This window comes from Acomys russatus, chromosome 1 (assembly GCF_903995435.1).
Source record: "Acomys russatus chromosome 1, mAcoRus1.1, whole genome shotgun sequence".
In the NCBI taxonomy this organism is placed as follows: Eukaryota; Metazoa; Chordata; class Mammalia; order Rodentia; family Muridae; genus Acomys; species Acomys russatus.
The window spans coordinates 94,211,476-94,237,553 of NC_067137.1; the positions used below are offsets into that span (position 1 = coordinate 94,211,476).

A 26,078-nucleotide genomic window follows, 5' to 3' on the forward strand; every position below is an offset into this window, starting at 1 on the left:
CGGCCCGCCGCCTCGGATCGCCCTCCGCCCCGCCCCTCGCCGCGGTCACGTCACGCGCGTGCGCCCTCCGCGTGCCCTCAACGGCGCGGAGGACGTTGGCGCTTCGGCGTGGTGGTTTCCTTAGAGACAGAGTCGGCCCAGGTGGCGACCACTAGGACACCAGGACGGTGAGACTCCTGGAGAAGTCAAAATGCCTGCCAAGGACAAGAGGAAAGGCAAGAACAAAGGCAAACAAAAAGACAAAAAGTAAGAGCAGCGGCACAGAGGCCCCCTTTCCGCGCGCCTGCTCGCTCTCGGGGCATTTTGAATCTAGGGGCGTGCTAACTGGACGCCACCGCTTGCCAGGCTTTTGAGGACAGCTCCTGTTCTTTCTTGGCCCTATCCTCTGAGAGAGACTGATTAAGTGCTGTAACTCTATTCTAGCTCTAGTCTGAGTGGTTAAAGTTGTTCCTTGGACCTTTCAGAAATCCTTTTTGGATCAAAGGGACAACGCGCGAGACTTATCAGGTCCCCTTAGCTACACTGGTGCTATTTAGCACTAATACCATGGTGCCTTGGAGTTGCTGCTAGAATGTCAGTAGACCTGCTGGGCTACTGGGTGGTTCCTCAAGACTTTGAAGTTCAACACCACCATATATGGGGCCCGCAAAGGAATCCCTTGAATTTGTGATTGTAAAGTGAATTCTCTGAAGACAGATTCAGTCGCACACACCTGTGATTGCATTGCTTTGGAGGCTGAGGCAGGAAGATTACAAATTCTAGGGCAGCGGGCTACATAGGGAGACCTTGTCTTTAAAAATGAAAAAAAAAAAAAAAGCTAACTTATTTGGTCTGTGAGTGTAGCTCACTGATAGATACATGTGCAAGGTCCCACATACAGTCTCCTAGCAAAGTAACCGAAGAGAGTAATTTCACAGTACAGAAAGCTTTGGAGCTATCGAAAGCACTAAAGGAGAAAATCACCTGCCATCCCACAAACCGTAGTTAACCACTACTATCATTTTTTATATTTTTTTGCTGTGTAAAATGATACATTTGTAGGCTCCCCTACTTCTACCCCAAGAATCAAACTCAGGGCCTCCTGATAGACAAGCATTCTACCACCAACCTCTTGTATTAACATAGAAATATTAGGTGATTGAGAAAATGAAATATAACCAGCACAGCCTACAAATTGCCAAGGGCTTATCATAGTCCTTCAACTCACAGCTGTGTTTTATATTTTTGGCCCCCCATCTTCACTACATATGTGAATAAGGAGGAACAATAATGTACTTTGTATCCCTTAAATGTTCCCTGGGTCATTCCTTGAGAGACCCGACTTGGTTTCTCCAGTAACTCAGAGACATCTATTTGCTTGCATCAAGTATTCTTGATACTGTCAAGTAGCGATTGGAGACTGTAGAAAGCATTCTGTCACTAGTGCCTCAATCACACCGTCAAGGGACAGCAACTGCCAGGTCAGGCTGGAGAACTGGGAATGGAACTGGCCTGAATTTAAAGAGACCAAAAGTAAGTGTGCAAAAGGGGCTAAGAATGAGGAGTTGAGAGGATATATAAGGTGACAGCGGAAGTCAAGATCTACTTACACACTTTCAGGAGACTACTTAGGATTCAAATATAGGTAGAACTTTTAATGCATTATTTATATGGTAAATGCCTACCATAGGGCAGTGTTTTGTTCGTGTTCATACACTATTTATTTTCAAGGATTTAAACTTTTGAATCCATCCTTTTATTATTTTTTATGTTCTGGGGATCAAACCGAGGGCCTGATATATGCTCTTACATTAAAAAAATATTCTCAAAGATTTTTTTTCATCTCTGTATAAATGATTGTACTGTGTGTGACACATGCCTTTAGCCCCCGCACGCAGGAGGCAGAGGCAGTTGGATCGCTATGAGTTCGAGGCCAGCCTGGTCTACAAAGCAAGTCCAGGACTGCCAAGGCTCACAGAGAAACCCTGTCTCAAAAAACTAAAACAACAACAACAACAACAAAACAAAATGAAAAATACCACTGGAAGGCTGTAGAAATGGCTCAGAGGTTAAGAGCCAGTGCTGCTGGCTGCTCTTCTTAAAGCCTGGTATATTGTGGTACCAACAAGTAAAGGATTAAAAAAGACTTGATCCTTTGTCCAAAAAGTAGCTAAAACAAAACGAAATAACAAAAACTGGGGTGGAATGGATGTGTCTTCATGCAAAAATCTAACCATAAGGAGTGGATGGAACCCAGGTTCACAACTGAGTGAAATAATGGGCAAGACTCAGATGTGGGACTGTAGCTAAACAGAAGAATATGGAAGAGCCAAGTCAATGAGACAGAGCTCTAGGAAATGCATTTGGCCTCTTATTTCCTCTTTTGTTTTTCCCATCCTTTAAAGTCATACTTGAAAACCAACCAACCAAACAAACAAACATAGTCATGCTCCAAAGTTAATCTCTTGAGGAAGAAGCACCAATTTAAGTCAAGCAAAACAAAAGAGAAATGGTAACAGGAAGGAAGTCACGTACTGTCAATATGTCCTCTTCTGCAGGAAAGTAGCAACAGCAGAGAACGATGTGGTTGAGCAAGCCAAGGCCAACGCCTCGCTTTGGGAGGCCAGACTGGAAGTCACAGAACTCTCTAGGATTGAGTATCGTGATACTTCCCGAAGACTGGCAAAAAATAACGAAGACTTAAAGAAACAGCAATATAAACTGGAAAAAGATACTATGTCAATATTAAGCTACTTGAAGAAACAGGATCAGGAGAAAGAGAATATGGTAGGTAGATAGACAACTGTGGACCCCACAGTTCCCTCTGTGTTTATGTGACATGGTTATAATTTTGTAAGGTTTTTGTTTGTTTGTTTGAGACAGAGTATGTCCATATAGCCCTGGCTGCCCTTGAACTCACACATATATGACTGCCTCCAAGTGCTGGGATTTTTTTTTTTTTTTTAACTTGAAAGATTGTAAGACCTTGAAATCTCATCACATGGTTAGGACATTGTAGTTAACACTTAGCTATACTTGAAACAAGCTGTTATTTCAGAATGGCTTTGCTATCGTTGCTTTTTCTCTTTCTTTTTTCTTTTTTCTTTTGGTAGTGTTATTCACATTAACCAAGAAGAAAGCAACTTAAAAATATCACTGGAAGCTGGTGGTGGCACATGCCTTTAGTCCCAGCACTCAGGAGGCAGAGGCAGTTGGATCGCTATGAGTTCGAGGCCAGCCTGGTTTACAAAGCAAGTCCAGGACAGCCAAGGCTCACAGAGAAACCCTGTCTCAAAAAACTAAAACAAAAACAAACAAACAAAAAAAAAACCAAACAAACAAACAGAAAACTAAAAACAACAACAACAACAAAACAAAATGAAAAATATCATTGGAGGGCTGTAGAAATGGCTCAGAGGTTAAGAGCACTGGCTGCTCTTCCAAAGGTCATGAGTTCTATCCCCAACAACCACATAATGGCTCAGAACCATCTATACTGAGATATGGTGCCCTCTTCTGGCATGCAGGTGTTACATGCAGGCAGAGGACACTATACATAATAAATAAATCTTAAAAAAGAAAGGATTAAAAAAATATCACTGGGGCTGGAGAGCTAGCTCAGAGGTTATGGGCACTGACTGCTCCTCCAGAGGTCCCAAGTTCAATTCCCAGCAACCACATGGTGGCTCATAACCATCTATAATTGGCTCTGATGTCAGGTGCAGGCAGAGCACTGTATACGTAACAATAAATAAATAAATCTTAAAATATGGCTTAGCAGTTAAGAGTGTGCACTGTTCTTCCAGAGGACCCGAGTTTGGCTCCCAGCACCCATATCACACAGCTCATACTGCCTACAGCTCCAGGGAGAGCTGATGCTTGTTGGCCGCCAAAGGCCACACATGTGGCCATACTTCAGATACAACACATAGTTTTTAAAAAATATGAAAAAACAACTGACAACTTAAAAAAATAAACCTATTGAAAATAAATGGATAGAGAAAATCAAGTGAGGCTTGGTGTGTCTGTATACATTTTAAATCCAGTACTCCCAGGAAGCATGTGCATTCTGTGTGTTAGAGGCTAACCTAGTGTTCTACATATCCAATTCAGGACAGCCAGTGCTACAAAGAGAAACCCTGTCTCTACCCCCCACAACACCCCTCCTCAAAACAAAACAATAATCAGGTACATATATTTATGGACAATTATACAGCCTTCAGTAAGCCATGTAACATGCTCCAGTGTAGCAAACCTCCAGGATATGTTAAGTGAGATAGGCCAGTCACAAGAGGTCAAATGCTGTATGTTCAAGGCCAACTCCCAGAAAGTAGAAAGTGACTGCCAGAGGCAGAGAAGATGAAAAGGAAAATTGCAAAATGAAAAATTCTAGAGCTCTTTTGTATAACAGCATAAATATATTTAACACCACTAACCTGTACACTTAAAAATGGTTGACAGAGCTGGGGATGGTGGCGTGTGCCTGTAATCCGCACTCTGGGAGGCAGAGACAAGAAGATCTCTGTGAGTTCAAGGCCAGCCTGGTCTACAAAGTGAGTCCAGGACAGCCAAGAGTACATAGAAAAACCCTGTCATGAAAAACCAAAAACAAACAAAAATGGTTGACACAGTACATTTATTTATTTATTTATTTTTGGTTTTTCAAGACAGGGTCTTCCTGTGTTAGCCTTGGCTGTCCGGGACTTGCTTTGTAGACCATGCTGGCCTTGAACTCACAGTGAGCTGCCTGCCTCTACCTCCCAAGTGCTGGGATTAAAAGTGTGTGTCTCCACGCCTGGCCTGACAGAGTAAATTTTATGGGAGTGTGTGTGTGTGTGTATGTGTGTGTGTGTGTGTGTGTGTGTGTGTGTGCGCGCGCATCACGTGCGTGCAGGAGCCTGCACAGATATCAGAAGACATCAGATCCCCTAGAATTAGATTTATAAGCAGTGTGAGTGGCCATGTAGGTAGGAATTGAACCTGGGTCCTCTGCAAAGCAGTAAACTGTTGAGCCATCGCTCCAGTCCAATGTTGTATTTTTTACAACAACAAAAATCCTATCCCCTCTTTCTCCTAATTCACTATATTTCCTGGCTCACTTGCTTTAGTAGTATATAAAAGAATAAAGCATATGAATAGAACTAGGACACAGAGAAATTTCTACATCTTCCTTACTCTCAAATTTTATCTTTTACAGATAGAAAAACTGAAACAGCAATTGGTTGAAACAAAGGAAAAAGCCAAAGAAGAGAAGGAAAAATTGGTGAGTATCTGCGTATACTGATAATGTACTTATTAGAGAATCAGATTTCTAGTGAGTTTGGTTATTTTATATCAAATAAAAATAAGTGGAACTTATGGCTCAGAGGTAGAGTGTTGGTTTGCCTAGTATCCAAAAGGCCCTAAGACTGATCCAAGATCCTTAACAAAAAACAAATTACAAACCATGCACTTGTTTGTACAAATGTTCAAAAGTAGCATAGTATGGACGCATGTGACACACACCAGCTACTACAAAGGATAAAGTAGGAGTCCTATTTGACACCTAGAAATTTAGATGTTCTCAAGGCCAGTATTCTGGGCAACACAGCAAGATCTTGTTCCCGAACCCTCCAAAAGATACTGAGTTCCACAATCAATACTACTTGGCGTTCTGACACGGGGGTATAGGATTGGGCTATGTGCTGAAGATCAGACTAGGGCTTCTGCATGTCAGCAGGGTTCTACCTTATGTTACACACTCACACTCAAATCGGGGTTTTTATTTTGATTATAATATACCTTTATCCTTACCAAGAGTCTTGGTTTTAAATGACATCAGTATGATTACCTCATTACTTAGGCTTACTACAGTAACAATCTCAGAATACTGATACCACCATCAGTAGATTACTAGAAAGAGTTCAAAATAATTTGAAAGTTGATTTTCCTCCTAAATACATACTGATAAAGATCTTTGATTAAAATGCAAAAAATCTTTCCTCCCTGTAGTGATGAGGTTGACGGCAGGACTTCAAGCATGCTGCTCCCCAAATCAACACCACAATTTTAAAACTAAGTAAAACCAGATATAGTGGCTCATTCCTGCAATTCTAGCCTTCAGGAGGTTGAGGCAGGAGGATTGCTGAGAGTTCAAGGCCAGCCTAGGCTACATAGTGAGTTCAAGGGCAAGGTAGTAAGAAGTTAAGGAAGTTCAAGGGAAGCTAAGACTCTGTCTTAAAAATAATATGAAACTCCTTTCTATAAGATTATGTTGCCAACTACATACAAAAGCTTTGAAGCCGGGCGTGGTGGCGTACACCTTTAATCCCAGCACTTGGGAGGCAGAGGCAGGCGGATCGCTGTGAGTTTGAGGCCAGCCTGGTCTACAAAGCGAGTCCAGGACAGCCAAGGCTACATAGAGAAACCCTGTCTCGAAAAAAAAAAAAAAAAAAAAAAGGTTTGAGTTTTAGAGGTGTCTTACTTGGTTTGGGTCCTATCTATTTGTTACTAGGCACTGAACCCAGGGAGGGATTCTATACTGACCACACAGTCTACTCACTGAGCCTCACAAACAAAATAACTTCCAGAGTTTGTTTCTTTTTCTTTTTCTTTTTTTAATTTTTTATTATTAATTTATTTTTGTTACATCTCAATGGTTATCCTATCCCTTGTGTCCTCCCAGTCTTCCCTCCCTCCCCTTTTCCCCTTACTCCCCTCCCCTATGACTGTTCCTGAGGGGGATTACCTCCCCCTGTATATGCTCATAGGGTATCAAGTCTCTTCTCCGTAACCTGCTGTCCTTCCTCTGAGTGCCACCAGGTCTCCCCCTCCAGGGGACATGGTCAAATGTGAGGCACCAGAGTACGTGAGAAAGTCATATCCCACTCTCCACTCAACTGTGGAGAATGTTCTGACCATTGGCTAGATCTGGGTAGGGGTTTAAAGTTTACCACCTGTATTGTCCTTGGCTGGTGCCTTAGTTTGAGTGGGACCCCTGGGCCCAAATCTGCCTACCATAATGTTCTACTTGTAGGTTTCTAGGACCCTCTGGATCCTTCTATTTTGCCATTCTCCCATGCGTCTCTCATCTAGAGTCCCAATAGGATGTCCTCCCCTCTGTCCCAGTTTCCTGGTAAGTGAAGGCTTTCGTGGGACACAGAGTTTGTTTCTTATTTAACGCTGTTGGCATAATTTTACAGAAATTAAAATTTTATGCAAAAATTATAGCTTTATGCAAAATAAAGATAGATGCATCTTTCAAGAAGATATACAAATGGCTCAAGCCTCACATAAAGCAACGCTCTTTGGGACACTAGTTTTTCCTAACTCATTTACTTCTTTTTTGAATACAGGAACAAAGGTATACTTTGCAAATAAATGAGTTGGAGGGACAGTTTCATCAAAAAGCCAAAGAAATTGGCATGATACAGACAGAGCTAAAGACAATAAAACAATTCCAGAAGAGAAAAATCCAAGTGGAAAAAGAATTAGAAGATGTAAGTTTCTGTTTCTTTTATTTTTAAAAAAAGATTTATGTGTGTGCATGTTTTGCCTGCATGTATGTAAGTATGCTGTATTGTTTTAAAAATTATCTGTATTACCTATAGGCCCAGCTAGTAATCAATCAAGACAGAGACACTTATTATATTTTAAAACAGTCTTGGTTAACCTGGGGCAGAGCAGATATCAATCCTCTAAACTACTTTCCATAGTAGGGCCTCAGGCACGGGATCCCTGTCTCAATCCCATGCCATCTGCTTCTAATGTCTTCTATCAAGATACCTCCCATCCATAATCCCATATACTTGTTCATATTCTTTATCTGAGCTGGATTCTCCATCCACGCTGCCAGCCATGTGTTTGTCCTCTAGCTATCTCATGGCAGCCTTCCTCTCTTCACTTCAGGTCTCTCTCCTTTCTCCTCCTGGCAGTCCTCCTCCTTCCCAAAATTCCTCTCTCTCCTAGCCCCATCTATCTCCTGCCCTGCCCAGGTGGGATGGCTTTTTATTGAGCAAAAGGTAAGTCACAGGACAGTAAGCAGTAATTAGCATAAAAATACATCAGACCATCCCCCAACATCTCCCCTTTTCTGTCTAAATAAAAAAAGGCCATTTTTAAATATATAGTAAGTACAATTACAAAAAATTATAAAAACCAATAGGTTTACACATATACTTTTACACATATACTTTTTAATCAAACTGTATTTGGCAACCTTGTAGAAAAGATTATCTATTCTATTTTGGTAAATCTAAAGTTTTGAACCTAATTCAACATCTATTAAAGCTCAAATCTATCAACCTAAAAGTATCTATCTAGACTTAAAAGTATCTTTTTAATTTTTAAACAACTAAGCTTAATTTTAAAATTAACTGTCTGGTCTTTAACTCCATCAGAGACTTGAGAAGGAATACATTTAACTACCTGAGTAAAAGGGAAGTGCAGGTTAACAGTTTTAAAATGAAAAAGATGACAGAGACAGTTTACTGCCTGAGCAGTCACCCAGCACTCTTACTACGTTGGAGCATCTTCTTCAGCCTTCTGGCCCAGCCTGACAGACATATTTGTGAGGCAGGAACCATTGAGGACTTGTTTACCCTGACTTGGCAGAATCAGGCCGTCGACTCTGTCTGCATCTAAACTTGTTCATTTTTGGCAGAATTTTGTCTTTGGAAGAAACGAGGACATTTTTGTCCAGTGGCTGTTTTGTTACACTTAAAGCCATCTCTATAAGGAGGTTTTTTAATGTTCATCTTTTTTGTGTTAGGCTGGGTACTGCCAGGAGTTAACTTGTCTTATTGTCAAAGAATCTTTAAAACAATAAAAATATTTTTTAAATGTCGTATTTTGTAGGTCTCTGAGGTTTTTGAAGACTTTATCTAATATTTTATTATATCTCTCTATAGAATCATATCTGTTAAACCTGGCATGTGTATTTTTATACTTAGAGCAACAATTGACTTGTATTATTTAATCATCTTAAACAGCCTATAATAGCATAGCAACCATGTATGAATTTACAATACCTCATATTAGAGTAGAAATATAATGTGTGAAGAACAATACCAAATTTGAATTTTATTTTAATGTATCAAAATTAAACCTACTTTGTATTAATATACAACATTTTATATCAATGATTCAACATTAACTCAATTTATTGAGTAACAATTAAGGCCTCAAGTTGAAGAGTAGAGTCAATAATGATTGATATCTGCCCTGCCCCAGGTTAACCAAGACTATTTTAAAATATAACAAGTGTCTGTGTATTAATTGATTACTAGCTGGGCCTACAATGCTGCATGCATTCCTGGTGCTGAGGAGGGCAGAAAAGGATGCTAGGTCCCTTGGAACTAGATTTGACTGAAGGTTGTGAGCCTCCACATAGTGCTGGGAACTAAACCTGGGTCCTCGGTAAAAGCAGTAAGTGCTTTTAACCTCTAAATCATCTCCCCAGTCTGTCTTTAAAGGAGATTGGATTAACAATTTAACCACTGGAAAAAAAAAAAGTCTTCATGTTTATTCATGTGAGACACCAGGGCATTTTAGAGAGGAGAAAGTAAAATGTCTTGATTTTGTTTTTCAAGACAAGATTTCTCTGTGTAGCCCTGGCTGTCCTGGAACTCTCTCTGTAGATCAGGCTGGCCTCGAACTCAGAGATCTGCCTGTCTCTGCCTCCTCAGAGGGATACCACACCTGGCTGTCTTTTTCTATATGTGTGTGTGGAGTATATCCATGTGTAGATCAGAGAGGACATCTGTAGAGTCAATTCTTTCTTTCTATCATGTTCCAGGTATCAAGATCAGGTGGTCAGGCTTGGAGGCAAACACCCTTTCTGCTGAGCCAGTTCACCTGCCTGAAAATGTTCTTTTTCTAGGCATTGCTTTCTTTGTAAACTTGGCAAAGCTCACCCAGCACACCTCCCCATGTTAGTCAGCAGTTAGACCTTTGATTTGAATAAAAGTGAACAGCAGTTCTTAGCAATTATCAGTGGGAAGATAGGAGAGTTCAACAGGAACTATGTTCAGGATGATGAGCAATTTTAGGAAAATTAGAAGGCTGTCGGGGTGGATGAATGGAGTAAGAAAGACAAGTTTCCAGTAAGGCCTGTCTCCATACTATTTGCAGATTTCCATGGTATAGCTAGTGATTGAGCCATCTGAAAGCTTGATTAAAGCTTAAGATTTGTCACATGTTGTGCAGGTGTTACCAGTGATTGGTGGTAGGCCTCAGCATGATTCACCTGGGATCTCAGTTATTGTATGTCAGTGGATGACGTGGAAACTGAGTATTTCAAGAATTCAAGAGCTGTGCAGAAGCTATCTTTGGGGGCGGATGCGAGGGGAAAGGCTGTCCTCAGGGCTTCAAGCATGCTATGAAATCACTCTTCTAGTGCCCTGTATCTCTATCCCCAGTGGCTTTTTTCATGCAAGTTGCATAGCAACATATCTGCCATTTATTATTTGGAGCCAAGTCTTTAAATTTGGTCCACATTCTAGGGGTGGAAATTAGGTTCCACCATTTGAAGATAGTGTCAAAGAACTGTAAGCATATTTTAAAACCCCACACCCTTATAGCCCTAAGTATACATGGCTGCAGTAGGAATATATGTTTATTTTGGTTGCTTGAGATTCCAGCCTGTTATATAACGGCTGGCCAGGAACTTTCTGTAGACCCAGGCTGACCTCATACTTAAAGCAACACCTCTGCCTCAGTCTCCCAAGTGCTAGGATTATAGGCATAAGCTTCCCTGACTTAACTTTGTTTTTATCCCTTTTTTCCAAAGACTATATTTTTGGTTATGTTTGTTGGCATTAGGGATGGGTATACATGTGTGCATGCACTGGCAGAGGCCAGAATAGGTGTTGGGTCATCTGAAGCTGGAGTGAAAGGCAGTTGTTAGCCAACTAATGTGGGTGCTGGGAACTGAATTCTAGTCCTCTGCAGGAGTGATACATGCTCTTAACTGCTGAACCATCTCTCCAAGCCCCATCTTAATTTTATTTTGAGGAGGGTCTCATGTAGCCCAGGCTAGCTCAGAGCTTCTAATCCTCTTGCTTCTGCCGCCCAAGTGCTGGAGTTATAGGAATGCTTCGACATCCCATTAGGAATCTTTAAAATATCAGTTCTGATGATGTTCTTATCACTTCTCTCAAGAATCTTCTATAATATTTCTCAGCTGTAAACAGCATATTGTTTAGATGGTTTAGTGTATAAGTTAAGACTCTACACACATCAAATTTTAATCTTTTATAACACAACACTTACACCAATACACAGACTTTTATCCCTTTAATCTTAGCTAAATTGGATATTCACCAAACTTTGAAGTCTTCTTTATTTTCTGCGTTGGTGCTTGAACTCAGAGCCCTGAGTATGCTTGACAAGCGATCTAGAACAGAGGAACACTCCCAGCTTTTGTCTTTCTTGCTTTGTTCAGAATATTTCCTTCATCATTTATAAATATCTATCTGATAGATCTCTATCCATTAAAATTTCCCCTAGCAGCTGCGCTTGGTGGTGCATACCCGTAATCTCAGCACTCGGGGAGGGCGAGGCAGGCAGATTTCTGTGTGTTCGAGGCCAGCCTAGTCTACAAAGTCCAGGACAGCCAGAGCTACACAGAGAAAAAAACCCTATCTTGGAAAACACAAACTAATGATACTCTCTCTCTAGTCTCTCTCTCTCTCTCTCTCTCTCTCTCTCTCTCTCTGTCTCTCTCTCTCTCTCTCTTTCTCCCTTCCTTTCCCCCAGCCTTTAAAGGCTTACTTACCTTAAATGCACTTTCTCCTCGAGGCTTTCCCTCAGAGGTCTACTTAACGATTCCTTGTACCTTTCAGTGGAATTTGGTACACAACACATCTTGATTTACCTTCTCTTCCCTACTAGATAGTAAATTCTTTGAGGAGAGAAGTTTGTTTTCGTTGAAATACAAGAACCACACAGCAATACTTTACTAAAGACCTAGAGGGCGTCTTTTTCTTAAACCTTTACGGGCTGAGTGGCGCATGCGCCCTGACGTTCTTGGCGCCAGCAGAGAACACAGAGCCAGCGCCGCTCAGTAGTGACGTAGAATCCCGCGCCACTGTTCACGCCGCAGCTGCTGCCAGCCGTTTTGTCGCTCCGGGGTCGAAGATGGCCGAACAAGTTTCTCAGGGAAAGTCGGCAGACCAGGTGTGTACCTTCCTCTTCAAAAAGCCCGGACGAAAAGGGAATGCTGGCCGCCGGAAGCGTCCAGCGTGCCACCGGGACTCCGGGGAAAGCGGAAGCAGTAGTGACGAGGGCTGCACGGTGGTGCGACCAGAGAAGAAGCGGGCCGCTCACAACCCACTGATCCAAAAGACGAGCGGCAGTGGTAAACAGAAGGCGGCCTACCATGATCTGAGCAGCGAGGAAGAGGAGAAAACGGAGAATGAGAGTTTGGGCGTGGTCTACAAGTCTACGCGCTCGGCGAAACCGGTAGGGCCCGAGGATATGGGAGCGACAGCAGTCTATGAGCTGGACACAGAGAAGGAGCGAGACGCGCAGGCCATCTTTGAGCGCAGCCAGAAAATCCAGGAGGAGCTGAGAGGCAAGGAGGATGACAAAATCTATCGTGGAATTAACAATTATCAGAAATACATGAAGCCCAAGGATACGTCCATGGGCAACGCCTCCTCTGGCATGGTGAGGAAGGGCCCCATCCGAGCCCCCGAACATCTACGTGCCACCGTGCGCTGGGATTACCAGCCTGACATCTGTAAGGACTACAAGGAAACTGGCTTCTGTGGTTTTGGAGACAGCTGCAAATTCCTCCATGACCGTTCAGATTACAAGCACGGATGGCAGATAGAACGGGAGCTTGATGAGGGCCGGTACGGTGTGTATGAAGACGAAAACTACGAGGTAGAAAGTGATGATGAGGAAATACCTTTCAAATGTTTTATCTGTCGCCAAACTTTCAAAAATCCGGTTGTCACCAAGTGTAAACATTATTTCTGCGAGACCTGTGCTCTGCAGCATTTCCGCACCACTCCACGTTGCTATGTTTGTGAACAACAAACCCATGGGGTTTTCAATCCTGCGAAAGAACTGATTGCGAAACTGGAGAAGTATCGAACCGCAGAGGGTGGGGCTTCCAACACCGCAGAAGACCCTGAGGGGGTCTAATTGCCATTAGGTTTTCCATAATTGTCAAAGTACTTTTTGTTTTGGTCACCTCGGAAACCAAAGCAACCATAATTGAAGGGATTACGTTCCTAGGAAGAATATCTAAGTTTGTTTTATATGACAATGCTGCAGATGGAATCAATACAGTTAACTTAAGAAACTCTCAGACTGCCTGCCCATCTGTGTATAGTTAAACGATCTAAGGCAAAATAAAGAACTAGTTCATACTCTAGTACCCTGAGTGATTTTTCTTAAAGAACAATATCGCCACCTATTGGAGAAGTAGATTTCAGACCTTTCAAAGAGGGCTGTGGTGAACACTTCAAGGACAAAGTTACTCCCTTACTAGAAAAGGGGGAGGGGCAGTTCTGTGGAATTTCAAGTATAGAAGAAATGAGGCAGATATGAGGGCCCCGTATTCCTTTTTTTTTTTTTTTTTTTTTTAAATAGTTTTTCGAGACAGGGTTTCTCTGTGTGGCCTTGGCTGTCCTGGACTCACTTTGTGGACCAGGCTGGCCTCGATCCACCTGCCTCTGCCTCCCGAAAGGCGTGCGCCACCACCACCCGGCTGAGGGCCCCATATTCTTAAACTTGTAATGTATACATTAGGTAAGAGGTTATTTGTATAAAATTGTGCAACTTGAGTCTAAATACATTTAGCTTATACAAAGAATTCAAGTCATGAATCTTAAAGGAAAAAAAAATGAAAGCCAGATTATTGTGTGTGTTGTGTGTATGTGTATGATGTGTGTGTAAGCACCCTGCCTTTGTGTATGATGTGTGTGTGAGCACCCTGCCTTTGTGTATGATGTGTGTGTGAGCATCCTGCCTTTGTGTATGATGTGTGTGTGAGCACCCTGCCTTTGTGTATGATGTGTGTGTGAGCACCCTGCCTTTGTGTATGATGTGTGTGTGAGCATCCTGCCTTTGTGTATGATGTGTGTGTGAGCACCCTGCCTTTGTGTATGATGTGTGTGTGAGCACCCTGCCTTTGTGTATGATGTGTGTGTGAGCATCCTGCCTTTGTGTATGATGTGTGTGTGAGCACCCTGCCTTTGTGTATGATGTGTGTGTGAGCACCCTGCCTTTGTGTATGATGTGTGTGTGAGCATCCTGCCTTTGTGTATGATGTGTGTGTGAGCACCCTGCCTTTGTGCAGTTAGGGAGGTCAGGGGACAACTTTGTGGAGTTATCTCTACCCATTTTCACTTATTTATTCATTATTTATGTTATGTTTGAGTGCTTCATGCCCACCAGAAGAGGGAATCAGATTCCATTACAGATGGTTCTGAGCCACCATGTCGTTGCCGGGGTTCTCTAGAAGAGCACCCAGTGCCCTTAACTGTCAACCCATCTCTCCAGCTCCTCCACCTGCCCCTTGTTTGTGTTTTTGAGACAAAGTCTTTCTGTGTCTCAGACTGACCTGCAACACTATGTATTCCAGGCAGGTCTCAAATTTGGGTTTTTTGTTGTTGTTGTTGTTGTTTTGTTTATTTACCTCAAGCTTTCTACTGCTGGGATTATAAGTGTGAGTCACCATTCTCAGCCACTAATTTTCACCTTAACTTACTTGTGTGTGCTGTGTGTGTGTGTGTAGAAGCCAGAAGAGAGTCAGTTTTTCCTTCACTCTGTGGGTCCTGTGTACCGTTATCCATTGAGCCACTAATTATCTTTTGAGTGATTTATTGATAGATAGATTTTGGGGGGAGTCAAATGATATATCAAAAATCTATCTCCAGACACTAGGATGGAGAATATTTGTACCATACATGAACTGATACATTGACATTAATTTTGAGAAGGTGACGAAATATGCCATTTCAAAAATTAAATGTGAACAATGAAAAGAACATCTGAAAGAATAATAAAAATGGCTGGGCTGTGGTGGCGCACACCTTTAATCCCAGCACTCGGGAGACAGATTGCTGTGAGTTGGAGGCCAGCCTGGTCTACAAAGTGAGTCCAGGACAGCCAAGGCTACACAGAGAAACCCTGTCTCAACCCCTACATAATAAAAATGGAGATTTAGTATATTAGAACAGATTGTAATATAGAAAGTTAAATAATAGGTGAAAGTAATGTTATGCTGTTAAATATTTACTATGCTAAACAATTTACCTGTATTGTTTACATCTTATACCTTTCTCATTGTTGTGACAAAATACGTGAGACAAAAGCAACTTAAGGGAAATTTTGGCTCACAGTTTGAGTACAGCCCATCATGATGGGGATGTCATGGCCTCAAGAATGTGAAACAAAGGCTGGGCGTGGTGGCGCACAACTTTAATCCCAGCACTCGGGAGGCAGAGGCAGGCAGATCACTGTGAGTTCGAGGCCAGCCGGTCTACAAAGTGAGTCCAGGATGGCCAAGGCTACACAGAGAAACCCTGTCTCGAAAAACCAAAAAAACAAACAAACAAATAAATAAATGTGAAACAACTGGTCACACACACAACTAGGAAGCAAAGAATGATAAATGCTGACACTCTGTTTGCTTTCCCCTCTTATTCAGTCCTGAGCCCCAAACTATTGAATAGTGCTGCCTACATTCAGGCTGGCTCTTTCCTCTTTAGATGAACCTTTCTATTTTCAAAAGATTATAAAGTATATCTGTGTTTAGAGGCCAGACAAGGATGTGAGATCGCTTGGAGCTGGACTTACAGGCAGTTGTAAGCCGCCAAACATGGGTGCTCAGAATCAAACCACTGGAAGAACATTAAACGTTCTTAACCACTTAGCCACCTTGCCAGTCCCTGAGCTTTTCTAAAAAAATACCTTCATAGACAGTGTTTCCATGTTTTTTGTAGGGGTAGAGTTGGGGGTTTTTGCTTAAAAATTTTTTTCTGTGCACAGGTGTTTTGCCTACATGTATGTCTTTATACCATGTGCATGCCTGGTGCCCTTGGAGGTCAGAAGAGACTGTTAGATCCCTTGGAACTTGAGTTAAGGATGCTTGTGAGCCACCATGTCAGTGCTGAGGAGTGAACTCTGGTCCTTTATGAGAGCAAGAAGTATCCTTAAATGCTGAGCCATCTTCCTGGTCCACTATTCCCTTTTATATTTGGCAGACTGTATAGTCTGGTCCCTAACGTTCCTTCCAATTTAAGAATTTTATTGTTTTGTCATTCCATATTTCATAACACTTAAGAGAATATATCTGCATTACCACGTTACTCAAAAAGACTCTTTAAGAAATTCAGTACCTGTGGGGCACGTTGGTGCACACCTGTAATCCCAGCACTCAGGGAAGCAGAGGCCAGTCTATCCTACAAAGTGAGTTCAGGACAGCCAAGGCTACACAGAGAAACCCTATCTTGAAAAACAAAACAAAAAAAGGATGACTCTGGGCTAGAGAGATGACTCAGTGGTTAAGAGCACTGTCTGTTCTTTGAGATGTCCTAAGTTCAGTTCCCAGCATCCACATGGTGGCTCACAACCATCTATAATCTTCTAGTGTACAGATGTACACGAAGACAGAGCACTCATGTACATAAAATGCTTAAATAAAAATGTTTTTTAAAAAACCCTCAGTACTAAACTAGTAAATGTATAGACAGTTAATGAAAATGTACTATGGAGTGATGACATTGATTTTGTGTTTATTTTCAAGATTATATGATAGAAAATATATCTTCAGAATTGTCTTTCAATTTTTCCTTTAAATTTTTTTTTCTTTTTCTTCTTTTTTTAGCTGAAAGAAAATTTAAGGAACTCAGAGAAAAAACATCAGGAGACTCTTAGAAGACTAGAAGGCAGATTTTTTGAAGAAAAGGTATAGAATATTAGTGTTAAGAAATGACTTGGTTTTTTTGGTTTAGGTTTTGGTTTTTCAACACAGAGTTTCTCTGTGTAGCCTTGGCTGTCCTGGACTCGCTTTGTAGACCAGGCTGGCCTCGAACTCACAGCGATCCGCCTGCCTCTGCCTCCCGAGTGCTGGGATTAAAGGTGTGCGCCACAACTGCCCAGCTAGAAATGCTTTGTTTACTAGAACAAAAGTATGTTTATATGCATTTTGAGTATTCCAGCATTCCATTTGTTATCTTCCTAGAAAATATTATCAAGGGGCTGGAGAGATGGCTCAAAAGTTAAGAGTACTGACTGCTCTTCTAGCGGTCCTGAGTTCAATTCCCACCAACCACATGGTGGCTCACAGCCATCTATAATATGATCTGATGCCCTCTTCTGGCCTTCAGGTGTAATGAAGGTGGAGCACTATATACTTAATAATAAATAAATAAATCTTTAAAAAAAGAAAATGTTATCAAGTAGTCTGCACATTCCCCAATTTTATACAGAGAAACCCTGTCTTGAAAAACCAAAAAACAAACATTCCACAATTTTAAAATGAGTGACTTTCATCTTGTTTCATTTAGCAAAAGCCATGGCTCCAGCTCTGCTTTCCAAGATAGATGTCGCTCTATTTGCTCTACATACATGCCATTGTTCTAGCTTGCTTTTCTGTTGTATTAATCAGCATGACCAAAAGCAGTTGGGGAGGAAAGGGTTTATTTCAGCTTACAATTCCCAGGTCACAATCCAACATTGAGAGAAGTGAGGGCAAGAACCTAGAGTCAGAAACCGAAACAGAGACCATGGAAGACGACTTGCTGCCAGGCTCAGGTTCTGCTACCTTTCTTATTCAGCCCAGCCCCATAGGGAGCTCAGCCTTCCTACATGAGTTAGCAATCAAGAAAATGCCCTACAGACATGAGCACAGGTCAGTCAGTTGGATGGAGGCAGTTTTTCAGTTGATCCCCTGGAACTGGAGTTACAGACTGTTGTGAGCTGTCATGTTGGGTGCTGGGAATTGAACCCCCGTCCTCTGGAGCAGCCAGTGCTCTTAATCACTGAGCCTTCCCTCCAACCACATACTATCCTTTTTGCCAGCTCTTTCCTTCACTAGTACAAAAAGTCTTTGTATGGTCACGTGAAGAGTATTTTTCTTTATTATTTATACAGTATTCTACATACATGTATACCTGCATGCCAAAAGAGGGCACTAGATCTCATTATAGATGGTTGTGAGCCACCATATGGTTGCTGGGAATTGAACTCAGGACATTTGGAAGAGCAGACAGTGCTCTTAGCCTCTGAGTCATCCAGCCCCCAGGAGTACTTTTCAAATCTATGTATTTAATGTTATGTGTGTATGTGTGTGTGCCTGAATATATACATGTGCACCTTGTGCATGCAGGAACCTACGGAAAAGGTGTCAGATCCCCCGGAACTGAGTTATAGATGGGTGTGATGTGGGTGCTGGGAACTGAACCCAGTCCAGTGCAAGAGGCATCTCTCCAGCCCCAGAACCAAGTATTCTGTCTAATGCTGATGTAATTACTCTGTGATATAAATTATTTGTTGTTAGAAGTATAGTTTTGCCCAGCACTTAGGAGGAGAGGCAGGTAGATTGCTGTGAGTTTGAGGCCAGCCTGGTCTACAAAGTGAATCTAGGACAGCCAAGACTACATAGAGAAACCCTGTCTCAAAAATAAAAAAACAAAAACAAAAACAAAAGAAGTATAGCTTTGTATTAAAACATCACGCATTTTATTTTTAGCACCGCCTGGAGCAAGAGGCTGAGAAGAGGATAGTAATCCTGGCCGAGCGAGCCCACCAGGAAGCTGTGGTGTAAGAGACTACAGCCTTTGTCATGTCGTCTTGCTTGTTTGCTGTCTACTTTATTTTTAGCTTATTTTCCTCTGTCTTCTGGCAAGCTTTCTTTAATTCTTGTCTACCCTTATTCTCTCTTGTTCCCTTCCCTTCACCTTCCCCCCTTTCTGTAACAACATGGTATGGTAGCAATATCATACTCTCTGAAGAGGCTACTCTTTGACGTTAGACCCTGGCTACATACATGCATGCTGATTAACCATTAGAAAATTTATTTTTTGCCAGGCATAGTGGTGCACACCCTTAATCCCAGCACGCTGGAGGCAGAGGCAGGTGCATCTCTGTGAGTTTAAGACCAGCCTAGTCTATAAAATGAGTCCAGGACAGCCAGGACTGCAAGAGAAATCTTGTCTCAAAAAACAAAAAATCATGTTTTAATTATTGTATTTAGGTAGGTATGTATATTTGAGAGTACACTAGTGCCACAGTGTGAGTGTAGAGGTCAGATAACTTGCAGGAAGTCAGTTCTCTGTTCTACCATGTGGGTTGCAGGAACAGAACTCAGGTCATTGGGCTTGGTGGCAAGTGCCTTACCCATTGGGCCATCTCACTGGCCCTGTTGGAAGAATTCTTAATTTCCTTGAAAATAAATTTCACGAACAAAACAGGCCATCCAGGCATGGGGATAGACACTTCCTAGTGCTTGAGCTGGAGAGATAGCTCAAAGATTAGGAGCGCTGGGTGCTCTTCCAAAGGGTTCTAAGTTGTATTCCCAAAAACCACATGGTGGCTCACAACCATCAATAATGAGACCTAGTGCCTTCTTCTGGCCTGCAGGTGTACATGCAGGTGGAACACTGTATACATAATAAATAAATATGTTTAAAAAATAAGCCCAGGCCTTAGGAGGCTGAGGGAGCAGGCTCACCAGTTCTAGGCCAACCTAGACTATATAGGACCATAATAGCAACTTTGCAGGATTGTTGGAAGATATATTTGTTAATACAGGAACCCCGGGTCTCAGTGGTTTGTCTCTTGTTAATGTAACAATCTAATCTGGCAGCTTTCCTCAGATGGTGACTCGGGAACTTGGGCTGCTTCCATCTTCTCCCTCTGTCACCTTAGAGTTAGTTCTTTAGGTCCAGGCATACAGCATGAATGGAAGAGGACACGCGGAACTGGTGCCACACATCTGTGTCCGGGTGCTAGAGATTGAGAGCCTAGACTTGCATCTCCATTCCATCGCTGAGCTACACCCCCGGCCCTCTTTTTACTTTTTGAAACCCAAGGCCATTGTACATGCTATGTAGCCCAAGCAGGCCATGAACTTATGAGCCTCCTGCCTCAGTTTCCTGAATAGCTATGATTAAAGGTGTGCCACTATTCCTCGCTTTTTTTTTTTTTTTTTAAGAGAAAGGGTCTTGCTGTATAGCTTAAGTTGGCAACCAATTTGTGCCATCATAAGCAGCTAACTCATAGTTTTTCCACTTTACTGATGAGGAAGAACTTAGTCATAAGGTCTCCATCCACCCATTGAGTAGTTAATTGTATGTTAAATAGTAGTAGTGTCATGTGTTCAGCCCTTCCCCCAACTCTGGGTTCTGGGGGTTAAACCCAGGCACTTGCACATGCTAAGCAAGTATTCTCTCACTGAATTACACACCCAGCCTGGTGGTGGTCAGTGTAATGTTTGGATAAACATTGTTCCTCTTAGAAGTATTTAAAGCGTAGGCATAAGCCAGGCACGGTGATGCCTGCATTTAACTCTAGCACTCCAAAGGCAGCAGGTGGATGGATGTCTGTGATTTTGAGGCCAGTCAGGTTTAGAGTGACCCTGACTTAGACTCCCCCCCACCCCACCAACTCCACCATACCAACTTCCCCACCCAACCCCACCCTTGTCACAAGAAACTTAAAACTTAAATATATATTTAAAAAATATATATCTTTCAGGCAATTGGATACTGCTGGGAGAAATGTTTTTAAAGAGAATGTTTATCTTCACAAGGCACTTGCATACCACCTCAAGGAAGCTGAGGCTCAACAGAAAAACTCCAAGAAGTTGCAAGAAAGTCATTCCTGCCTTTTACATCAAAAGGTTCCCACTCCCGTTTCTCTCTCTCTCTCTCTCTCTCTTTCTAGGATTGTGTTTGGAAATACCAAGAATTGAACATAATTTCCCTCTATCCTGATAATTGTCTTACCTGAAAGACTAATTACTAAATGACTTTAAAGACACATGAGGCATAGCTTTACAAATATATATTTTAAAAAAGAGAGAGGTACCCTGTCTCAAAAAACCAAAACCAAACAAACAAAAAACAAAACCCTGTCTTGAAAAACAAAACAAAACAAAAAAAAGTCATTTTGCTTTGTTTCTTTTTTTTTGTTTTTAGTAAAGATTTATTTATTTATCATACACAGTGTTTTTCCTGCATGTACACCAGAAGAAGGCATCAGATCACACTATAGATGGTTGAGCCACCATGTGGTTGCTGGGAATTGAACTCAGGACCTTTGGAAGAGCAGCCAGTGCTCTTAACCTCTGAGCCATCTCTCCAGCCCCTAATTTTTTTATTTTGTTTTAGAGAGAGGGTTTCTCTGTGTAGCCCTGGCAGTCCTAGACTCACTTTGTAGACCAGGCTGGCCTTGAACTCATAGCCATCCACCTGCCTCTGTCTCCTGAGTGTTGGGATTACAGGCGTGTGCCATTGTGCCAGGCTCACGCCACTGTGCCAGGCTCACGCCACTGTGCCAGGCTCACGCCACTGTGCCAGGCTCACGCCACTGTGCCAGGCTCGCTTTGTTTTTTGTTGGACCCTAAATCATCTAGGAGTTGGTTTGGCTGTAACAGACCTGGCATTAGTGGCATTGAGATATAAATGTTTAGTCTTTTACCTAAAGGATGCTTAAAGGGAAGTAATCCAGATCAGGACTGTTTCATTAATTCTCTGTAACATATAGCTAATATCTTTAACATTTTTTTGAAGGTTTATTTTTTATTTTGTGTGTATGGGTGTTTTGTCTGTATGCATGTCTGTGCACCATGTGCATGCAGTACCTGTGGAGGCTAAAAGAGGATTTCGGATCCCCTGGAACTAGAGTTACAGAGAGTTGAGAGTCATCATGTGGGTGCTGGGATCTAAACCTAGCTCCTCTGTAAGAAAAGCAAGTGCTCTTAACTGCTGAACCATCTCTCCAGCTCTTGCCTTAAACTTTATTTATTATTTTTTTTAACTTTAGTGTTTATATATGGCATCTTATGGCCAGGGTGGCTGATGGAGATCTAAGGGTCTAAGGGTTACTCTGAATAACAGGAAGGAAAGATGAGAAAAAACAAAAACAAAACCCATAGCTCCTTTACAAATCTTCCCAGGTGTTCTGTTTCTATGTACAGCTCAGCTGGGTGGTGGTGGTGGTGGTGGCATACGCCTTTAATCCCACCATTCAGGAGGCAGAGTAGGTGAGTCTTTGAGTTCCACGCCTGCTTAGTCTATAGAGTGAGTGCCAGGACAGCTAGGGCTACACAGAGAAACCCTGTCTCTAAAAACAAATAAACAAACCCACTTATATTACCACCTGACGTTGCTGAACTGCAGGGGATCATTATAGACTTGGTAGTAGATTTTTTTTTAACAGTCTTATTGATTTTGATAATATAAAATATATAACCTTGTAAGAATTATAGAGGAAATTGAACGTTTCCTAATTAATAAAATCAGTGAATTGTCTTCACAAGCCTAGTCAAGGACCCAAAGATGTTTGCTACTTTTTCTGTCCACAGAGATATCAAAATAATTGCTTTAGCCTGACATGAAGCTCAGATCCCCTTAGGTAACAGAAATTATTGAGAGATTTTAAGTTCTAGAATATTTTAAGGGGAAAAAAAATCTCCCTTTCTTGCTTTTTTAGGAAATCAATGAGCTGTTGATTAAGGAAAAGATTATGCAACTCACCCAGCAGAGATCACAAATCCAAACTCTTCAGAAGAAGGTGGTAAACTTGGAGGATGCTCTGACTTACATGACCACAGAGTTTGAGGCTGAAGTTTTGAAACTGCAGCAAAAGGCAACGATAGAGAACCAAGCGGGCCAGGTCGAGATTGACAAGCTGCAGCAGCTTCTTCAGATGAAGGACAGGGAGATGAACCGAGTAAAGAAGCTGGCTAAGAACATACTGGATGAGAGGACAGAAGTGGAACAGTTCTTTCTAGATGCCCTGTACCAAGTGAAGGAACAGATTCTGCTCAGCAGGAAGCATTATAAGAAGATAGCACAAGCTGCTTTCAATTTAAAAATGAGAGCAGCATGTGCGGGAAGAACAGAATACCCCAAAATCAGGACCTTTGATGGCAAAGAACACAGTACCAATAGTGTGAAGCAGGATCTCATGGAGGCTGCGAAATGGTACTAATAACGCTGCGATGTGTTGTTTTTTTGTGTTCTTGCTTTTATATCCTTTAAAAAAATAAGAGCTCAGCAGGTTGTGGTGGCTCAAGCCTGTAGTCCTAGCACAGGACAGACACAAACCTATCTCAACATGTCTTCCTTCCTCTAAAAAAAAAAACATTCAGATTGTCGCATAGATTTCTTAGAGTTTACTTGAGGACAGGACCTGACTCTGTAGCTCCTGTGCATGGCATAGTAAGACTTAGTATGTCCTCTTAGTAGCCGTCTCCACTTATCTCATAAAGGACTTTGTTTAGGTGACTATTTTACCATGAAATGTCATTGTATTGTCTCTTACTTTATCTTAGTTCTTATGAACTGGAAATTTGTTGAAAAGTCTTGATTAGATTCAGGCTAAACATTTTTAAGTATACTTTTTCAGATATTTTATGGTGTCCCTTTACTATTATAAGATAAAATTAACTGGTAACCACAACAAACTATATAATTTTTTAAAACCAATATAATTCTTTATGATTGTCATGCAGAAATGTTCTGAGGGTTGGAAGGCATTCACTAGTGCCCTCTATATCACTGTATCAACCAAAAGTCTCAAAATTTCCAAAATATTTCGAGATTTACTTGTACTATGAAAAAGTGGAATGTCTGTGGCAGTTTAGTCTGTAAGGTTTCTCTGTAGCACTTTGTTGTCAGGAGTCTGCCCACTATAAACTGCAGTTCAGATCATGGTACAGGCTGGTGTTTCTCATTTCATCTTATGAGGACAGAACATTTTGGATTGGCTAGCATGCTGCTGATCTTTTTCAGATTTTATGGTTTTGTAATGTGTGGTTTGCTTTGAAATCATTATATAACATACTTTGTATTTTTAAAAAGAAGATAAGGTTACTTTGCTTACATTTTAAATATTTTTTCTTTGAAATTCTTCAGGCCAGGTACTCAAAAAAATGTGGATATTGGAGATTTGACCTGGGAGCAAAAGGAAAAAGTCTTAAGATTGCTCTTTGCAAAAATGAATGGTTTTGCTGAAAGGTAATTCTCCCCCCCCCCCCTTTTTTTTTGTCATGAAATGTCAGGTTGTCAAACCTAGAAGCCACATAGGAACAATGACTGTATTGTTATTGAGAATTAAAGGAAATACATTAAAGGCCTTAGCTACTTGCTTAGCTGTTGCAACTCTTAGAGACAAAGATTGGGAGAAGAATGAACATGGAAGTAAAAGGAGACCTGGAGGAGGCAGAGGCAGGTGGATCGCTGTGAGTTCGAGGCCAGCCTGGTCTACAAAGCGAGTCCAGGACAACCAAGACTACACAGAGAAACCCTGTCTCGAAAAACCAAAAAAAAAAAAAAAAAAAAAAAGAAAAGAAAAAAGAAAAAAAAGAAAATAAATCTCAGGTGTTTAAGGCGATGCTTCTTAAGGCTCATGATTGGCTGAATGTGCCACCTTCAGGGAAACTTAACAACATTGAGCTTGTGTTGGTTTGCAAAGATGAGCAAATAATTTTAGGCTCATTTATTTTGTAGCAGAGTTCAGATTGGCTTCTAGCCAACTGTCACAGAGGCTAGCCTTGAACTCTTGGTTTGCCTCTACCTCCCAATTAAGAATAATAATTAGGGACTTGGTAAAATTTCACAGCTGACTATATATAACTGTGAATTCAACAGTAGAGTATTTTGTAATTGACCTAAGTCAGACAAGTATAATCAGTAAACAGCTAATATAAATGACTTAGCCATCACCTAGGCACTATTAGTGTTTTACTAAGGATTTTTTCATGTGTAACTATTAGAGTTTTAATGTTTCCATCATTTGAATAGGTTTATACTGATTTCATCAGAGCTTGAAGTCAACGTTAGGAGTGGCATATGTGGCTTTCTTGGGAAGTCAACATGTGATACCATTTTTTTCTTCTTTTTGGGTGTGTGTTTGTTTTTCAAGACAGGGTTTCTCTGTGTAGCCTTGGCTGTCCTGGACTCACTTTGTAGACCAGGCTGGCCTCAAACTCACAGAGATCCTCCTGTCTTTGCTTCCCTGAGTGCTGGGATTACTGGTGTACGCCACTGCGCCTGGCTGATATTCTTTACCTCTATAAACTCATTCAGAAAAGTGAATCAATTACTTTCCTGTGTATAAACCCCATACATTCTGAAGCATACTGGGCCTGTCTCCATTGTTTACCTTTCCTATGTCCTGAGAGCCCTTTATGTGTCTGTGTTACGTGTGCACATGTGCATGTGGTACCTTGCAGATGCCAGAAGATATCTGGAGTCTCCCTCTACAGTGCTCTACCCTCTCTGTTCCTGTGACCTTAGAAATTAGCTCAGCTTTTCCTTTGCCAGAAGTCTACTGACCTTCACAACGAAGGCCTTCACACCTTTATAGAATCCCTCTTATCTCCAGAGAGGGAAGTAGGAGGATCCAGCACACAGGGTCACCCATGGAACTGCAGGCAGCTCTCCCATCTCAGAAGAACCAAAAAGCCACTTCGCTTGACATAAATTCTTTGTGGTTCCTGTTGTTTTAAGTTTAGTGTCCAGGATCTGCCTGTCTCCTCCTCCATGTATTCCTGCTTTCACAGCAAGCACTCTTACCCACTGATTGATGCTCCTAGGTCCATGAGGTTCTTCTGTGGGAAGGGAAGCTCTCTGGGTGTTTTGATCAATTCTCTCATTCAGCCTTACTGTCCACTATTAATAACTGTTCCTGAGTGCTGGGGTGATGTTTTTATACATTGTGTAAAGATCATTCAAATGTTCATTTCTGTACCAGCAGAGAGCTGAGTAACAGGCCAGACTTTGTATTGTTACTCTCTGGCTACATCATATTTTGTAAACATTCCTTTCAAGACACTTTCTGATTGGTACAATAAAGAGCTGAATGGCCAATAGCAAAGGCAAGAAAGGGAGGCAGGACTTCTGGCAGAGATAGGACTCCTGCAAAAAGAAAGA

At 41.7% G+C, this 26,078-nt stretch overlaps 2 protein-coding genes across 2 annotated transcripts in view; both read left to right on the forward strand.

The window, feature by feature from the left end:
- Positions 1 to 48: 48 nt before the first annotated feature.
- Bbof1 (basal body orientation factor 1) overlaps positions 49 to 26,078 on the forward strand; it is a 32,226-nt gene continuing 6,196 nt past the window's right edge. Inside the window, exons 1-10 of the mRNA XM_051149228.1 lie at positions 49 to 246; positions 2,474 to 2,491; positions 2,538 to 2,766; positions 5,177 to 5,242; positions 7,314 to 7,457; positions 16,802 to 16,882; positions 18,668 to 18,738; positions 20,674 to 20,818; positions 22,633 to 23,126; positions 24,060 to 24,161. Of these exons, the coding sequence (XP_051005185.1) occupies positions 191 to 246; positions 2,474 to 2,491; positions 2,538 to 2,766; positions 5,177 to 5,242; positions 7,314 to 7,457; positions 16,802 to 16,882; positions 18,668 to 18,738; positions 20,674 to 20,818; positions 22,633 to 23,126; positions 24,060 to 24,161 (1,406 nt within the window). The 5' untranslated portion in view covers positions 49 to 190. The remainder of the gene's footprint in view (positions 247 to 2,473; positions 2,492 to 2,537; positions 2,767 to 5,176; positions 5,243 to 7,313; positions 7,458 to 16,801; positions 16,883 to 18,667; positions 18,739 to 20,673; positions 20,819 to 22,632; positions 23,127 to 24,059; positions 24,162 to 26,078) is intronic.
- LOC127191831 (E3 ubiquitin-protein ligase RNF113A) lies at positions 12,097 to 13,349 on the forward strand. Its single transcript, XM_051149166.1, has one exon. It carries the CDS (start codon positions 12,097 to 12,099, stop codon positions 13,108 to 13,110), a length of 1,014 nt encoding a protein of 337 aa, XP_051005123.1. The 3' UTR covers positions 13,111 to 13,349.